This window comes from Salvelinus namaycush, chromosome 35, assembly GCF_016432855.1.
Source record: "Salvelinus namaycush isolate Seneca chromosome 35, SaNama_1.0, whole genome shotgun sequence".
In the NCBI taxonomy this organism is placed as follows: domain Eukaryota; kingdom Metazoa; phylum Chordata; class Actinopteri; order Salmoniformes; family Salmonidae; genus Salvelinus; species Salvelinus namaycush.
This window is the reverse complement of record NC_052341.1, coordinates 23,946,570-23,960,767: the sequence shown is the minus strand read 5'-3', so window position 1 is coordinate 23,960,767 and position 14,198 is coordinate 23,946,570. Positions and strand designations below refer to the sequence as shown.

Genomic DNA, 14,198 nt, shown 5'->3' with positions numbered 1-14,198 from the left:
AGAGAGGACATCTCTGCTCTCAGCTCTCTGAGTTTCCCCCACGCACCGTAGCTAATTGAGAGTTGTCGGGAAACAATCTGGGATAATTTACGACCAATTTATACCCTCGTTAGCTTGAGAGTCGTTCTCTCTCCATTGCATGTCAGACACAGAGAACGGTGGCGACGTACAACCTTGCCACTCATCGCAAGGGCGTTAAACTAATCAATCAGGTTATATCGTAGCGTGTGATGAATGTAATAGCTGTGTCAGAGGGATTTTCCAAACCCAGCACATGCATCACACAGACACATGAATGATTTCAAATGAATCATAGAACTGGAGGTAAAACACAGAGAGATGTGAGCAGGACACACACATGAGTTTGGAAGACCCTGGAGATTTTTTTAACCATCCGCTCTTCTCCCTCGCTCTCTCTCTTTCTCTCTCTTTTTCATTCCACCTTTCTAGCCTGGTGTCTGTCCGTTCCAGTCCAGTCCAGTAGACTAGTGCGCCTGCTCGCCTGCCCGTACCTCTTTTTCTCTTGTGTTTTCTCTCTTTTTGTCTCTGTCTCTCTCTCTTATCTTTCTCTGTCTCTCTCTGTCTTCCTCTATTTCTTTCTTTTGTCTCTGTCCTCTCTCTGTCTTCCTCTATTTCTTTCTTTTGTCTCTGTCCTCTCTCTTTTTTCCCTGTTTGCTTTATGTGTTCTCTCTCTCTCTCTCTCTCTCTCTCTCTCTCTCTCTCTCTCTCTCTCTCTCTCTCTCTCTCTCTCTCTCTCTCTCTCTCTCTCTCTCTCTCTCTCTCTCTCTCTCTCTCTCTCTCTCTCTCTCTCTCTCTCTCTCTCTCTCTCTCTCTCTCTCTCTTTCGCTCTCTCTCTCTCGCGCGCGTGCGCTCTTTCGCTCTCTCTTTTGTGCTTTCCTCTGTGTTATAAACAATGTGACAAGTGAATGTAGTGCCACTCCGATCTCTGTAGTTAGTAGCTGTGGGTTAGATATGTTGTCTGCTAGCCAAGGACATAGCAGGGCACTGGCCTAGCTTGCATTTTCTGGCTCTCAGAACTTAGGGATAGAATAAACTACCTGCTCTAAAGCTGTGGCCTAAATGATAAGCGATCACAGCAAAAAGCTCAAGCATACAAATGCTTCATTCATTTGTCTTGCTACAATAAAGACATAGACAATGTGGTTTCAGTTAGTTTCACTAACTCTGAGCCCAGAGCCAGGTCTGTGCCAGTCTCCTCTCTGCCACTAGTGCAATGACGCCGTCTATCTGGTCTGTCACTCAGTGTGCCAACAATTACTTCCTTCATGTGTGTATGGAGTGTGTGTGTGTGAGTGTGTGAAGTCTCTGCTAAAGACCCGTGGTCAGACCTCCAAGTAGGTCCAGAAAGAGGCTGACTGTTTTTCTGTCCCCCAGGTGGAGTTACTTGATCCTGTGGAGCCGTTGGAGGACAACCTGTTGAGTGTACGGAAGTCAGCGGTGGGCCGCACCCACTCCCTACCAAATGACAGCTACATGTTCCTGCCTCTGGAGCCCTTCGGACCCCCAGGAGCCAGCCTGGCTCCTGGCTTAGCTCCAGTACTGACACAGGCTATAGGGCCACAGCACATAGAGGCACTTAACAGGGCTCTGTCAGGTACAGTACAGAGACTCTCTCTACACGCCGACATTGTTTACACACACACACATACACGCGCACACGCACACACACACACACATAGTAACCTTTCCTCTTGATCAAAGAGAATGCTGTCAGGAAAACCAATACATTTCTAGAACAGTAGGACCAGGAACCAACCTTACCCACACCTACTGTTTTGATAATCCCTTGTTGTTTTTATGTGAGAGAAACAAGTTATATTTGTGTTGTGTGTGTTACCACAGGCTCCAGGACCTCGGTGCGGTCCCAACCAGAGGAGAGCTCCCAGCAGTTGGCTGTTCCTACAGACTTCTTCAGACCCATCAGTCCTCACAGCCTCTCAGACTCAGAGAATATACCCCGACTACCCCCGCCACGGCACACACACACACTCAGCCGCACGCTCCGCAGACAGGTGAGACACAGACATGCAGGCAAACACACACACACACACACACACACACACACACACACACACACACACACACACACACACACACACACACACACACACACACACACACACACACACACACACACACACACCGGAGGTAACAAATGTTTTCTATCAGAAATGATTGTTCATCATTGTGTTCTTCTCCTCATGTTTCTGCTGTGATATGATGTTTTTCCTAAACTTCCCTTCCTTCCTCTCAGCTCTGCTCTTAATGCTGTCTTCTCTCCTCCCTCCTGCCTCCCTTCTTCCTGTCTGTTTTATGTTTCTAACTTCTCCATCCCTCCTCCCTCCGCCCTGACAATGCTCGCCATCTCCTGTCCATCTCTCTGTCCATCTGCTTGCCTCCCTTCCCTGTGTCTGTTACTAACAGAGTCTAGTTCAGCAACCGCCAGACCCAGAGCTACTGATCAAACACAGATACTCTTGTTTCTGAAACAGTTAAATAACAACTCCTGACCCGCTACCACTCATTTCAGAAATACTGAGCGTCCCTATTTCCTATCCACCCCGCCTCCAACACACACACACGCGCGCGCACACACATATATTTCTCTTTCCCTGACCTCTCCTCCTCCCCTTCTTGCTCCCTTGTTTGTCTGTCTTCTGCTGACCATCTGCCACAATGCATCTCACTTGACCCACTGTCGTACAGTAGGTAGCGTTGAACATCGTTTTGGAATGGCTAGACTGTTAATTCTCATAGAAATAGGGGACTATATTGTTTATGAACCCCTATAGGGTCATGTGAACTACCTACTGATATCTTTATCACACATCTGTTGATTGATGGAATGTATTTTAGTTTAAGGTGCAGTCAGTTTGTCTATTAATTGTAGGCTTTGTCCTACACATCACACTATTGTAGCTACATATTACACTGTTATAACTCAGGGTTTAAATCAGGACTGTCAGTCCTGTCCGTAATATTTGGCCACATATTTATACGACTGTTTCAGAGCACTTGTTGTCCTTTTTGGGCAGTGTTGTGATTGTATGAAGATGATTATGTTGATGAAATAGTTACTATTGAGGAGTTATAATATTATTTTTTTTATGTTACCCCGTATGACAGGAATTGTTCTACAATCACAAATAGGCATTGATAAAAAAATGTGAGAGGAGTTGGCTCCATTGTTAGTGCTACTGTAGCTGTGGTATTGGCTTGGTTATAATATCTTAGTCCACTAGATGTCCCTGTTGTCACATCATCCATGCTTTCTGTCAAGACACACAAATCTACAAGTCATGAATATTCTGTGAACAATCATGTCCCAATTGTCCCAAAACTCTTAAATAGCTACCTTTTCTTTTCTGTCCATATTTTGTCACATAACAACCAAGATACTTCCGATCTGTGATCTCAAATTGCATAAGATATGGAAAGGATGCTATGTGAGACTTTTGTAACTTTTGTAGTGTGTCATTGTGTTCTACTAACCTTTCCTCTCCTGTAGCTACACACAGACTCAGTACCCTCTGCCCTTTGCCCTCTGACCTCTCTGAGGGAAAAAAGCTGAAGGGCTGCCCTATAGTACCACTCTCTAAAATTCCAATAAATGTTTGTCATTGGGGAGTTAGCTGACTGGGCTACAAGGACAGAGGGCATTGAGGATATTGGGCATTGGAAGAGGCTCAAAATGCAGTGCACCAGACCAGGCATATCTCCCAATACTCCTTCTGTTAAACAGGGAATAAACATTGGGCACTCAATTAGAACTTGGGAAACCATGGTTGTACCCAGTGTCCTAGCTGAGACAAACTGTGCCCTACTACTGCTGCTACTGTAAATCACATGCTGTCACTGAATCTATTCATGAAACAGATACTCTTGACACATATCTGAACCTGGAATGGTTCCCTTGTGCAATAAACATACAGCAATACACTTACTAGTTGACTTACAAGTTGTACTGCACTCTATTGCAATTTCAACATTTCCTCTGTATCACAATGAGGCAGAGATGGTATTGGGAGCATGCTGGTCTAATGGTGAACTCTGACCTTCACTCATATTGGTCATCCTCACCCAGTCACCTCACACTAACCAGTCTCCCACCTCTCACCCCCTCATGTCCCCCTAACCACCCAACCCCTGTGTCTCAATCTCTCCCTCCCTGCATCACCCCTCTCCCTGTTCTTCTCTCCCGCTCCTCTTCCACCTTTCTCCATTTCTTTCAAACTCTGCCTCACTGCATCATCCCTCCTAATCCCTCTCCTCCCTCCTCCCCCTCTCTCCCTCCTTCCTCCACCAGGTGGCAGTATCTAATGATTCCCAGGAGGCTCTGTGGTCTGACGGAGGGGAGGGTGAGGAGGGGGTCCTAAATGTAGCTTCCCTAGCCCTCCCCCTTTCCTCCTCCTCCTCTTCCTCATCCTCCCATCTTCACCAGCAGCCTTCTCTCCGGCTGGTCCCTGCCACCCCAGGGGCGTCCCCTCAACGGTCGCGCCCCAGTAGTGTTCACACCCAACACCCCTTCTCAAACCACGACCAGCACCACCTCTCCTCCTCACCCAACTCCCCCTCCTCCCTCTCCTCACCCCCTCCTCCCCTCCCCTCCACTCGCCCCTGGAGACAGGAAGAGGCCTCGGCAGACCACGAAGTGTCGCTCATCAACCGGGCGGGGCTGGCGGGGAGTGAGGATGTCACCGGTGTCGGACTGGGGTCAGAGGTCGGAGGTCTCGAGGGCAGTTACCAAGGTTATGAGGTTGGTCGTGGTGAGGGGAGCCGGCCGTGCCTGAGGCAGCTGAAGAGGTTCCACAGCGCTGACGCCCAGGGGCGGAGCATTCTAGCGTCCCGGCCACGCCCCCTGTCCTGGTTGGACGATCCTCGGCGCCACTCAGTGGAGGTGTGTTCGTCTGTAGAGTCCAGCCCCCAGCGCAGCACTACGTCCACGTCCTCGGGGTTCGTCTCCCGAGCAGACAGCCTCCAGATCCATTCCCAGACCACAACAAAGACCCTGCCCTCTCCCCGACGCAAGAAGAAAATGAGCCCCCCGTGTATCTCCGTAGACCCCCCTGATGGACTGGAGTCCCAATCCGGCCTCCACCCTACCCTGGGAGGTCTGGGGGCCCTAGGGATATCCCCTCCCTTACCCAGCCGGGATACCTCCTGTCTGAGGAGACGGGCTCCCTCCAGTGACTCCAAGGACTCCTTTGACCTCGGGGCAGGGGAGGGGCTGGGCCAGGAGGGAGGGGGGCCCAACCCCAAGCTGTTGACTCTGCCCAGCTTCTCCTTCGAGAAGACAAGCTCTGAGCACTGAACACTCACACACACGGATGTACACACACTCACTAACACACACACACACACACACACACACACACACACACACACACACACACACACACACACACACACACACACACACACACACACACACACACACAGACGAACCATTAAGCACATAGGCACACAGACACACACATGCAAACACACGATACACTTGGTGTATCCGTGATGGTGATAGTCGTAGTAATAATACCGTAGAGAGTAATTATGGTAAAACTACAACAAAACGGTCAAATCATCCTTGGTTTTATTGAGGATCAGTGCAGTACTGTCGTAGTGTGACCATCCCTTGTCTTTGTATTGTTGTACTGCCAAAACCACAAGAACGCGAAAAGAACACAGCATAAGCAGAGATGAAACAAGAATACAAACATGACTGTTTCCATTCTACCACACCTGCACGCCGCCATTGGCTGCAGGTCGACCCCATGACCTCTGGAGTGAAGTCAGCACCAATAACTTTGGATAGCACCTGCCTGTGGCCACTATTGGGAATGCTCAGTGTTAGACAGTGGGACTTCACCCTCACACGGGCAACAGTGGAGGTACAAAGCAATATGAACGATTTAGAGACACTATTTTCTTAAATTATTGGGCCATAGTGTTTGTACAGGATGTAGATTTTTTTATTATTTCATTATATATTTTTTGGGGGTGATCTTTTTTGTGTTGGGTTTCAATTTTTCTGTTTGTTTCAATGTTCGAAAAAATGTTTAGCTAGTCGGTTTTGTTTAATTTTAGGGATATTTTCTAGCTTTCTTGATTTGCTGAGGAAAGTGATTTTTTTTCAAAGTGCTGAGAATCATGTATTTGTAGGATTAATATATATATATATATATAAAAACAACTCATTAAACTGAGCTTGGATTTTTAAGCACAAGAAGGGGACTTTGCTGGTTTGAAGGTAGGTAACAGAATGGGATAAGTCAATGTGTTGTTATTTACTTCATAACAAACATGACAACATTAAGACTTTAGAGCAGTGTTTGAAGATTTTTATTGACAGGATAAAATCTAACGAGATGCATTATCATATTTTCAAGGCTGTCCTGATTTCACAAAAACACACATTCAATCCAACAAACTCTGATTTCTTCAACACAATCCTGGGAATTCGTAATTACGTCTTGAAAGAACTTGATGTAGTATGTCTGAATCTACAGTGCCTTCAGAAAGTATTCATACCCTTTGACCTATTCCACATTTTGTTGTGTTATAGTCTGAATTAAAAATGGATTTTAAAAATGCTCACGCATCTACACACAATACCCCATATTGACAAAGTGACAACATGTTTTTAGAAAAAATATATATATATATGCATAAATATCTAATTTACATACAGTACCAGTCAAAAGTTTGGACACATCTACTCGTTCAAGAGTTTTTCTTTATTTTTACTATTTTCAACATTGTAGAATAATATTGAAGACATCAAAACTATGAAATAACACATATGGAATCATGTAGTAACCAAAAAAGTGTGAAACATATCAAAATATATTTTAGATTCTTCAAAGTAGCCACCCTTTGCCTTGAGGATAGCTTTGCACTCTCAACCAGCTTCACCTGGAATGCTTTTCCAACAGTCTTGAAGGAGTTCCCACATATCCTGAGCACTTGTTGGCTGCTTTCCCAAACCATCTCAATTGGGTTGATGTCAGGTGATTGTGGAGGCCAGGTCATCTGATGCAGCACTCCATCACTCTCCTTCTTGGTCAAATAGCCCTTACACAGCCTGTAGGTGTGTTGGGTCATTGTCCTGTTGAAAAAACAAATGATAGTCCACTAAGCGCAAACTAGATGGGATGGCGAATCGCTGCAGAATGCTGTGGTAGCCATGCTGGTTAAGTGAGCCTTGAATTCTAAATATATCACTGACAGTGTCACCAGCAAAGTACCCCCACACCACCACACCTCCTCCTCCATGCTTCATGGTGGGCCACACATGCAGAGATAATCCATTCACCTACTCTGCGTCTCACAAAGACACGGTGGTTGGAATCAAAAATCTTACAGTTGGACTCATCAGTCCAAGGGACAGATTTCCACTGGGCTAATGTCCATTGCTCATGTTTCTTGACTCAAGTAAGTCTCTTCTTCTTATTGGTGTCTTTTAGTAGTGGTTTCTTTTCAGCAATAAGACCATGAAGGCCGGATTGCTGCAATCTCCTCTGAACATTTGAGATGTGTCTGTTACTTGAACTCTTGTGAAGCATTTATTTGGGCTGAAATTTCTGAGGCTGGTAACTCTAATAAACTTATCCTCTAAAGCAGAGGTCACTCTGAGTCTTCCTTTCCTGTGGCGCTCCTCATGAGAGCCAGTTTCATCATAGCGCTTGATGGTTTTTGCAACTACACTTAAAGAAACTTTAGTTCTTCACATTTTCTGAATTGACTGACCTTCATGTCTTAAAAGTAATGATTGACTGTCATTTCTCTTTGCTTTTTTGAGCTGTTCTTGCCATAATATGGACTTGGTCTTTTACCAAATAGGGCTATCTTCTGTACACCACCCCTACCTTGTCACAAAACAACTGATTGGCTCAAACGCATTAAGAAGGAAATAAATTCCACAAATTAACTTTTAACAAGGCACACATGTTAATTGAAAAGCATTCCAGGTGACTACCTCATGAAGCTGTTTGAGAGAAATGGGTTTGATCCTCTTTTTTTCAATTTTCACCTAAAATGACATACCCAAATCTAACTGCCTGTAGCTCAGGACCTGAAGCAAGGATATGCGTATTCTTGATACCATTTGAAAGGAAACACTTTGAAGTTTGTGGAAAATGAAATTAATATAGGAGAATGTAACACATTAGATCTGGTAAAAGATAATACAAAGAAAAAAAACATGTTTTTTTTTTCCATCATCTTTGTAATGCAAGAGAAAGGCCATATTGTATTTTTCCAGTTTAGGCTGAATTTAGATTTTGGCCACTAGATAGCAGCAGTGTATGTGCAGTTTTAGACTGACCCAATGAACCATTGCATTTCTGTTCAAAATGTTGTATCAAGACTGCCCAAATGTGCCTAATTGGTTTATTGATACATTTTCAAGTTCATAACTGTGCACTCTCCTCAAACAATAGCATGGTATTATTTCACTGTAATAGCTACTGTAAATTGGACAGTTCAGTTAGATTAACAAGAATTTAAGCTTTCTGCCCATATCAGATATGTCTTTGTCCTGGCAAATGTTGTTGTTACTTACAACATCATGCTAATCACATTTGCGCACGTTAGCTCAACCGTCCCGAGGGGGGTCACCGATCCCGTAGTTAAAGTAATGATGGACTGTTGTTTCTCTTTGCTTATTTGAGTTGTTCTTGTCACAATATGGACTTGGTCTTTACCAAATAGGGCTATCTTCTGTGTACCACCCCTATCTTGTCACAACACAACTGATTGGCTCAAACGCATTAAGAAGGAAATAAATTTCATTATTTAACTTTTAACAAGGCACACCTGTTATTTGAAATGCATTCCAGATGAGTACCTCATGAAGCTGGTTGGGAGAATGCCAAGATTGTGCAAAGCAAAGGGTGGCTACATTGAAGAATCTCAAATATAAAATATATTTTGATTTGTTTAACACTTTTTTGGTTACTACATGATTCCATATGTGTTATGTCATAGTTTTGATGTCTTCACTATTATTCTACAATGTAGAAAATAGTCAAAATAAAGAACAATCCTTAAATAAGTAGGTGTGTCCAAACGTTTGACTAGTACTGTATATAAACATTATTTTAATAGCAGGACATTGTAAAGTCCATTATTCCGCTGAAGATGATGAATTAGGCTGTTTGAGAAGGTTTGAATCCTAAGCAACCTGCATACACATTGTTTGAAGTACAATATACCAACATAGTTACTGTATTAGGTCAAATCTGGAAAACCTTTATAGAGCATGGGTGGAGTAGGCGTTGTGGTGCTCATGTGAATTTGCTTTATGTTTCGGCTTCAGGCCAATGACTACTTCTCACTTAAAACATAGTTTTTTGTTTTTAATTTCCATGGTTTTTACACCGGAAGGTGATCATACAAAATTGTTTTATCTCACATAATTTATTGTCCAGGGCCAGGTTCCCCAAAAGCATCTTAAGGCTAAGTTCTTCGTTAGAACCTTTGTAGGTGCATCGTTAAATCTCATAGTGGTTTCCCAAAACCATCGTTACTAATGTTGCACTGAAAAACACTAGTTATTTACCGACCGTCTCAGACCACTCGTAGAACAGCTAACTTCTATTTTGCTAATTGTAGGCTCTGTCTGTAATTTTTGCCTCAATTTCATGATGTGTAGGTCTAACAGCATGTGCACAATATTGTGTCAAATATTAGATTTAGTGCATAGCCTAAGCATTTACATTAAGCTGCCTCAATATTGCATCCATAGGTGATAATTTCATTCTAGGAGCTGAATGCAGAACGCTGATCTACAAGCAGCGCTGCCTTTCTTTCAATCCTATCAGTATCGCCACATGCTCTAACGATGCACTTCTTGAATGTTCTCCCTACGTGGTGTTTTGGGAAATGTATGTGAGTTCTTCGGCCGTTTATCTACTCCAGAGCTAGCACACCTGATTCAACTTGTCAACTAATTCTCAAACTCTTGAGGAGCTACAGCAAAATTGGAAAAAGTCTGGGGGTCCCTGGGGTCAGGTTTGAGAACCACTGTAGCAGAACACCGCAGAATGCAGTACATTACCGCACAGTAAAACAAAAGTAAATAAAGTATTTCCCCAAAATTTTCAGAATCAAAAATGAATCTGACTTCAACGTCTGGAAAAGACAACTTTTAAACGTAATTTTGCTTAACGGGTTCAGATTTCTGGGAACACACTGAAAAATAACTTGACACTGTTGAACAGTCGGCACAAATTTAGATTAGAATGGCTTAAAGAAAATTGCATTGACAAGGGAGGGTGTACTGAATTAATCCTGATGAGTCGTACGTCAATCTAAGTAACATAATAAAAAAATCACTATCAAAATCTGTCAGTTTAAACTAGAGATTGTTTTTTTGCGCCTCAATCCACCGCATCCGCATATGTTGGCCTTTCTCATCTGCGGGGGAAGGTGGCCGAGCTACAGCGTTGTTTGTCAGACCATAAAACATGCTGAAAATCGGTCTTCTTAGAAAAGGTCTGTAGCGTTCAAACGGGTTGGCCTACAAATTCCCACTCGTCTGAAGTCCGTAACGCTGATGTACCAACCTCTGTCTGTAGCGTCCGAACCGTTTGACCAAGTGTCACTTCCATTCAGACGAATGGAAGTATGGAGGTAGTTTGTGCCAATTAAAATACGGGGTTAAATATGTGTGAATTTTATTACAAATATTTCCTGAGCTTTCTTATATCTCTTAGATAAAGGACAGACAGTTCAAACCCGTATTCGTTATGATTTATTTTTTGACATTATTTTGACATTTATGAATGTGTTATTCAATGTGTTTCTATAGTAGTAAAGGTATATATTTTATTAAACTTTTTTTTTTATACAGTACCAGTCAGACACACCTACTCATTCAAGGGATTTTCTTTATTTTTACTATTTTCTACATTGTAGAATAATAGTGAAGACATCAAAACTATGAAATAACACATATGGAATCATGTAGTAACCAAAAAAGTGTGAAACATATCAAAATATATTTCATATTCTTCAAAGTAGCCACCCTTTGCCTTGATTTGCACACTCTTGGCATTCTCTCAACCAGCTATACCAAGGAACTGTCTGTAGATCTCCGAGATTTGTGATGAGAATTGTGATGAGGCATACACTGAGTGTACAAAACAATATGGACACCTGCTCTTTCCATTACATATACTGACCAGGTGAAAGCTATGATCCCTTATTGATGTCACTTGTTAAATCCACTTCAATCAGTGTAGATGAAGGGGAGGAGACAGGTTAATTAAGGATTTTTAAGCCTTGAGACAATTGAGACGTGTGCCCTTTAGATGGTGAATGGGCAAGGCAAAATATTTAAGTTCCTTTGAAAGGGCTATAGGTGCCAGACGCACTGGTTTGTGTCAAGAACTGCAACGCTGCTGAGTTTCCAGTGTGTATCAAGATGGTCCACCACCCAAAGAACATCCAGCTTACTTGACACAACTGTGAGACGCATTGGAGTCAACATGGGCCAGCATCCCTATGGAATGCTGAAGACACCATGTAGAGTCCATGTCCCAACGAATTGAGGATGTTCTGATGGCAAGAGGGGGGTTGGAACTCAATATTAGGAAGGTGTCCTTAATGTTTTTTACAGTATATATCTGGGGAAGGGTATGAAACAATTTGTAGAGTGTTGAAAGTTTCTAAGAGCACAGTGGTCTCCATTATTGGGAAATGGAAAAAATATGGAACTACCCAGACTGCCTAGAACTGGCCATCCGACCAAACTCAGCAACCGGGCAAAAAGGACCTTGGTCAGGGAGGTGATCAAGAACCCAATGACCACTCTGATAAAACTACAGAGTTCCTTGGCTGAAATTCGAGAACCAGACAGAAGGACAGTCTTTACAGCACTTCACCAATCTGGGCTTTATAAGATAGTGGCCAGATGAATGCCAAAAAGGCACACGAAAGACTCAAGAGCATAAGGCAAACAATTCTGTGACCTGATGAGACAAATATGAAACTCTTTTGCCTGAATGCAAAGTGCTATGTCTGGAGAAAACTAGGCACAGCTCATCAACCATCTCAAATCAAATAGTATTCATCACATGTGCCAAATAGAATAGTGAAACGCTTACATACAAGCCCTTAACCAACAATGCAGTTTTAAGAAAAATATGTGTTAAGTAAAAAATAAATAAGTAAAAAAAACAATAAATAAAATGAACAAATTATTAAAGAGCAGCAGTAAAATAACAATAGCGAGGCTATACCGGTACAGGGGGTACCGGTACAGAGTCTATGTGCGGGGGCACCGGTTAGTCGAGGTAATTAAGGTAATATGTACAGTCGTGGCCAAAAGTTTTGAGAATGACACAAATATTAATTCCCACAATGTTTGCTGCTTCAGTGTCTTTAGATGTTTTTGTCAGATGTTACTATGGAATACTGAAGTATAATTACAAGCATTTCATAAGTGTCAAAGGCTTTGATGACAATTACATGAAGTTGATGCAAAGAGTCAATATTTGCAGTGTTGACCCTTCTTTTTCAAGACCTCTGCAATCTGCCCTGGCATGCTGTCAATTAACTTCTGGGCCACATCCTGACTGATGGCAGCCCATTCTTGCATAATCAATGCTTGGAGTTTGTCAGAATTTGTGGGGTTTTGTTTGTCAACCCGCCTCTTGAGGATTGACCACAAGTTCTCAATGGGATTAAGGTCTGGGGAGTTTCCAGGCCATGGACCCAAAATATCTATCCCCGAGCCACTTAGTTATCACTTTTGCCTTATGGCAAGGTGCTCCATCATGCTGGAAAAGGCATTGTTCGTCACCAAACTGTTCCTGGATGGTTGGGAGAAGTTGCTCTCGGAGGATGTGTTGGTACCATTCTTTATTCATGGCTGTGTTCTTAGGCACAATTGTGAGTGAGCCCACTCCCTTGGCTGAGAAGCAACCCCACACATGAATGGTCTCAGGATGCTTTACTGTTGGCATGACACAGGACTGATGGTAGTGCTCACCTTGTCTTCTCCGGACAAGCTTTTTTCCAGATGCCCCAAACAATCGGAAAGGGGATTCATCAGAGAAAATGACTTTACCCCAGTCCTCAGCAGTCCAATCCCTGTACCTTTTGCAGAATATCAGTCTGTCCCTGATGTTTTTCATGGAGAGAAGTGGCTTCTTTGCTGCCCTTCTTGACACCAGGCCATCCTCCAAAATGTCTTCGCCTCACTGTGCATGCAGATGCACTCACACCTGCCTGCTGCCATTCCTGAGCAAGCTCTGTACTGGTGATACCCAATCCCGCAGCTGGCGCTTGCTGGACTTTCTTGGGCGCCCTGAAGCCTTCTTCACAACAATTGAAGCGCTCTCCTTGAAGTTCTTGATGATCCGATAAATGGTTGATTTAGGTGCAATCTTACAGGCAGCAATATCCTTGCCTGTGAAGCCCTTTTTGTGCAAACAATGATGACGGCACATGTTTCCTTGCAGGTAACCATGGTTGACAGAGGAAGAACAATTATTCCAAGCACCACCCTCCTTTTGAAGCTTCCAGTCTGTTATTCGAACTCAATCAGCATGACAGAGTGATCTCCAGCCTTGTCCTCGTCAACACTCACACCTGTGTTAACGAGAGAATCACTGACATGATGTCAGCTGGTCCTTTTGTGGCAGGGCTGAAATGCAGTGGAAATGTTTTTTGGGGATTCAATTCATTTGCATGGCAAAGAGGGACTTTGCAATTAATTGCAATTCATCTGATCACTCTTCATAACATTCTGGAGTATATGCAAATTGCCACCATACAAACTGAGGCAGCAGGCTTTGTGAAAATGTATATTTGTGTAATTCTCAAAACTTTTGGCCATGACTGCACATGTAGGTAGAGTTAAAGGGACTATGCATAGATATTAAACAGAGAATAGTAGCAGCGTAAAGGGGGGGGGGGGGGGGGGGCAATGGAAATAGTCTGGGTAGCCATTTGATTAGCTGTTCAGGAGTCTTATGGATTGGGGGTAGAAGCTGTTGAGAAGCCTTTTGGACCCAGACTTGGCGCTCCGGTACTGCTAGCCGTGCGGTAGCAGAGAGGATAGTCTATGACTAGGGTGGCTGGAGTCTTTGACAATTTTTAGGGCATTCCTCAGACACCACCTGGTATAGCGGTCCTGGATTGCAGGAAACTTGGCCCCAGTGATGTACTGGGCC

The 14,198-nt window shown here is 43.5% G+C and overlaps 1 protein-coding gene across 1 annotated transcript in view; it reads left to right on the top strand.

The window, feature by feature from the left end:
* The window catches only part of cacna1g (calcium channel, voltage-dependent, T type, alpha 1G subunit), a 276,474-nt gene extending 271,142 nt beyond the window's left edge, over positions 1-5,332 (top strand). Inside the window, exons 32-35 of the mRNA XM_038974934.1 lie at positions 1,396-1,615; positions 1,864-2,033; positions 4,328-4,399; positions 4,757-5,332. Of these exons, the coding sequence (XP_038830862.1) occupies positions 1,396-1,615; positions 1,864-2,033; positions 4,328-4,399; positions 4,757-5,332 (1,038 nt within the window). The remainder of the gene's footprint in view (positions 1-1,395; positions 1,616-1,863; positions 2,034-4,327; positions 4,400-4,756) is intronic.
* The last annotated feature ends 8,866 nt before the right edge of the window (positions 5,333-14,198 follow it).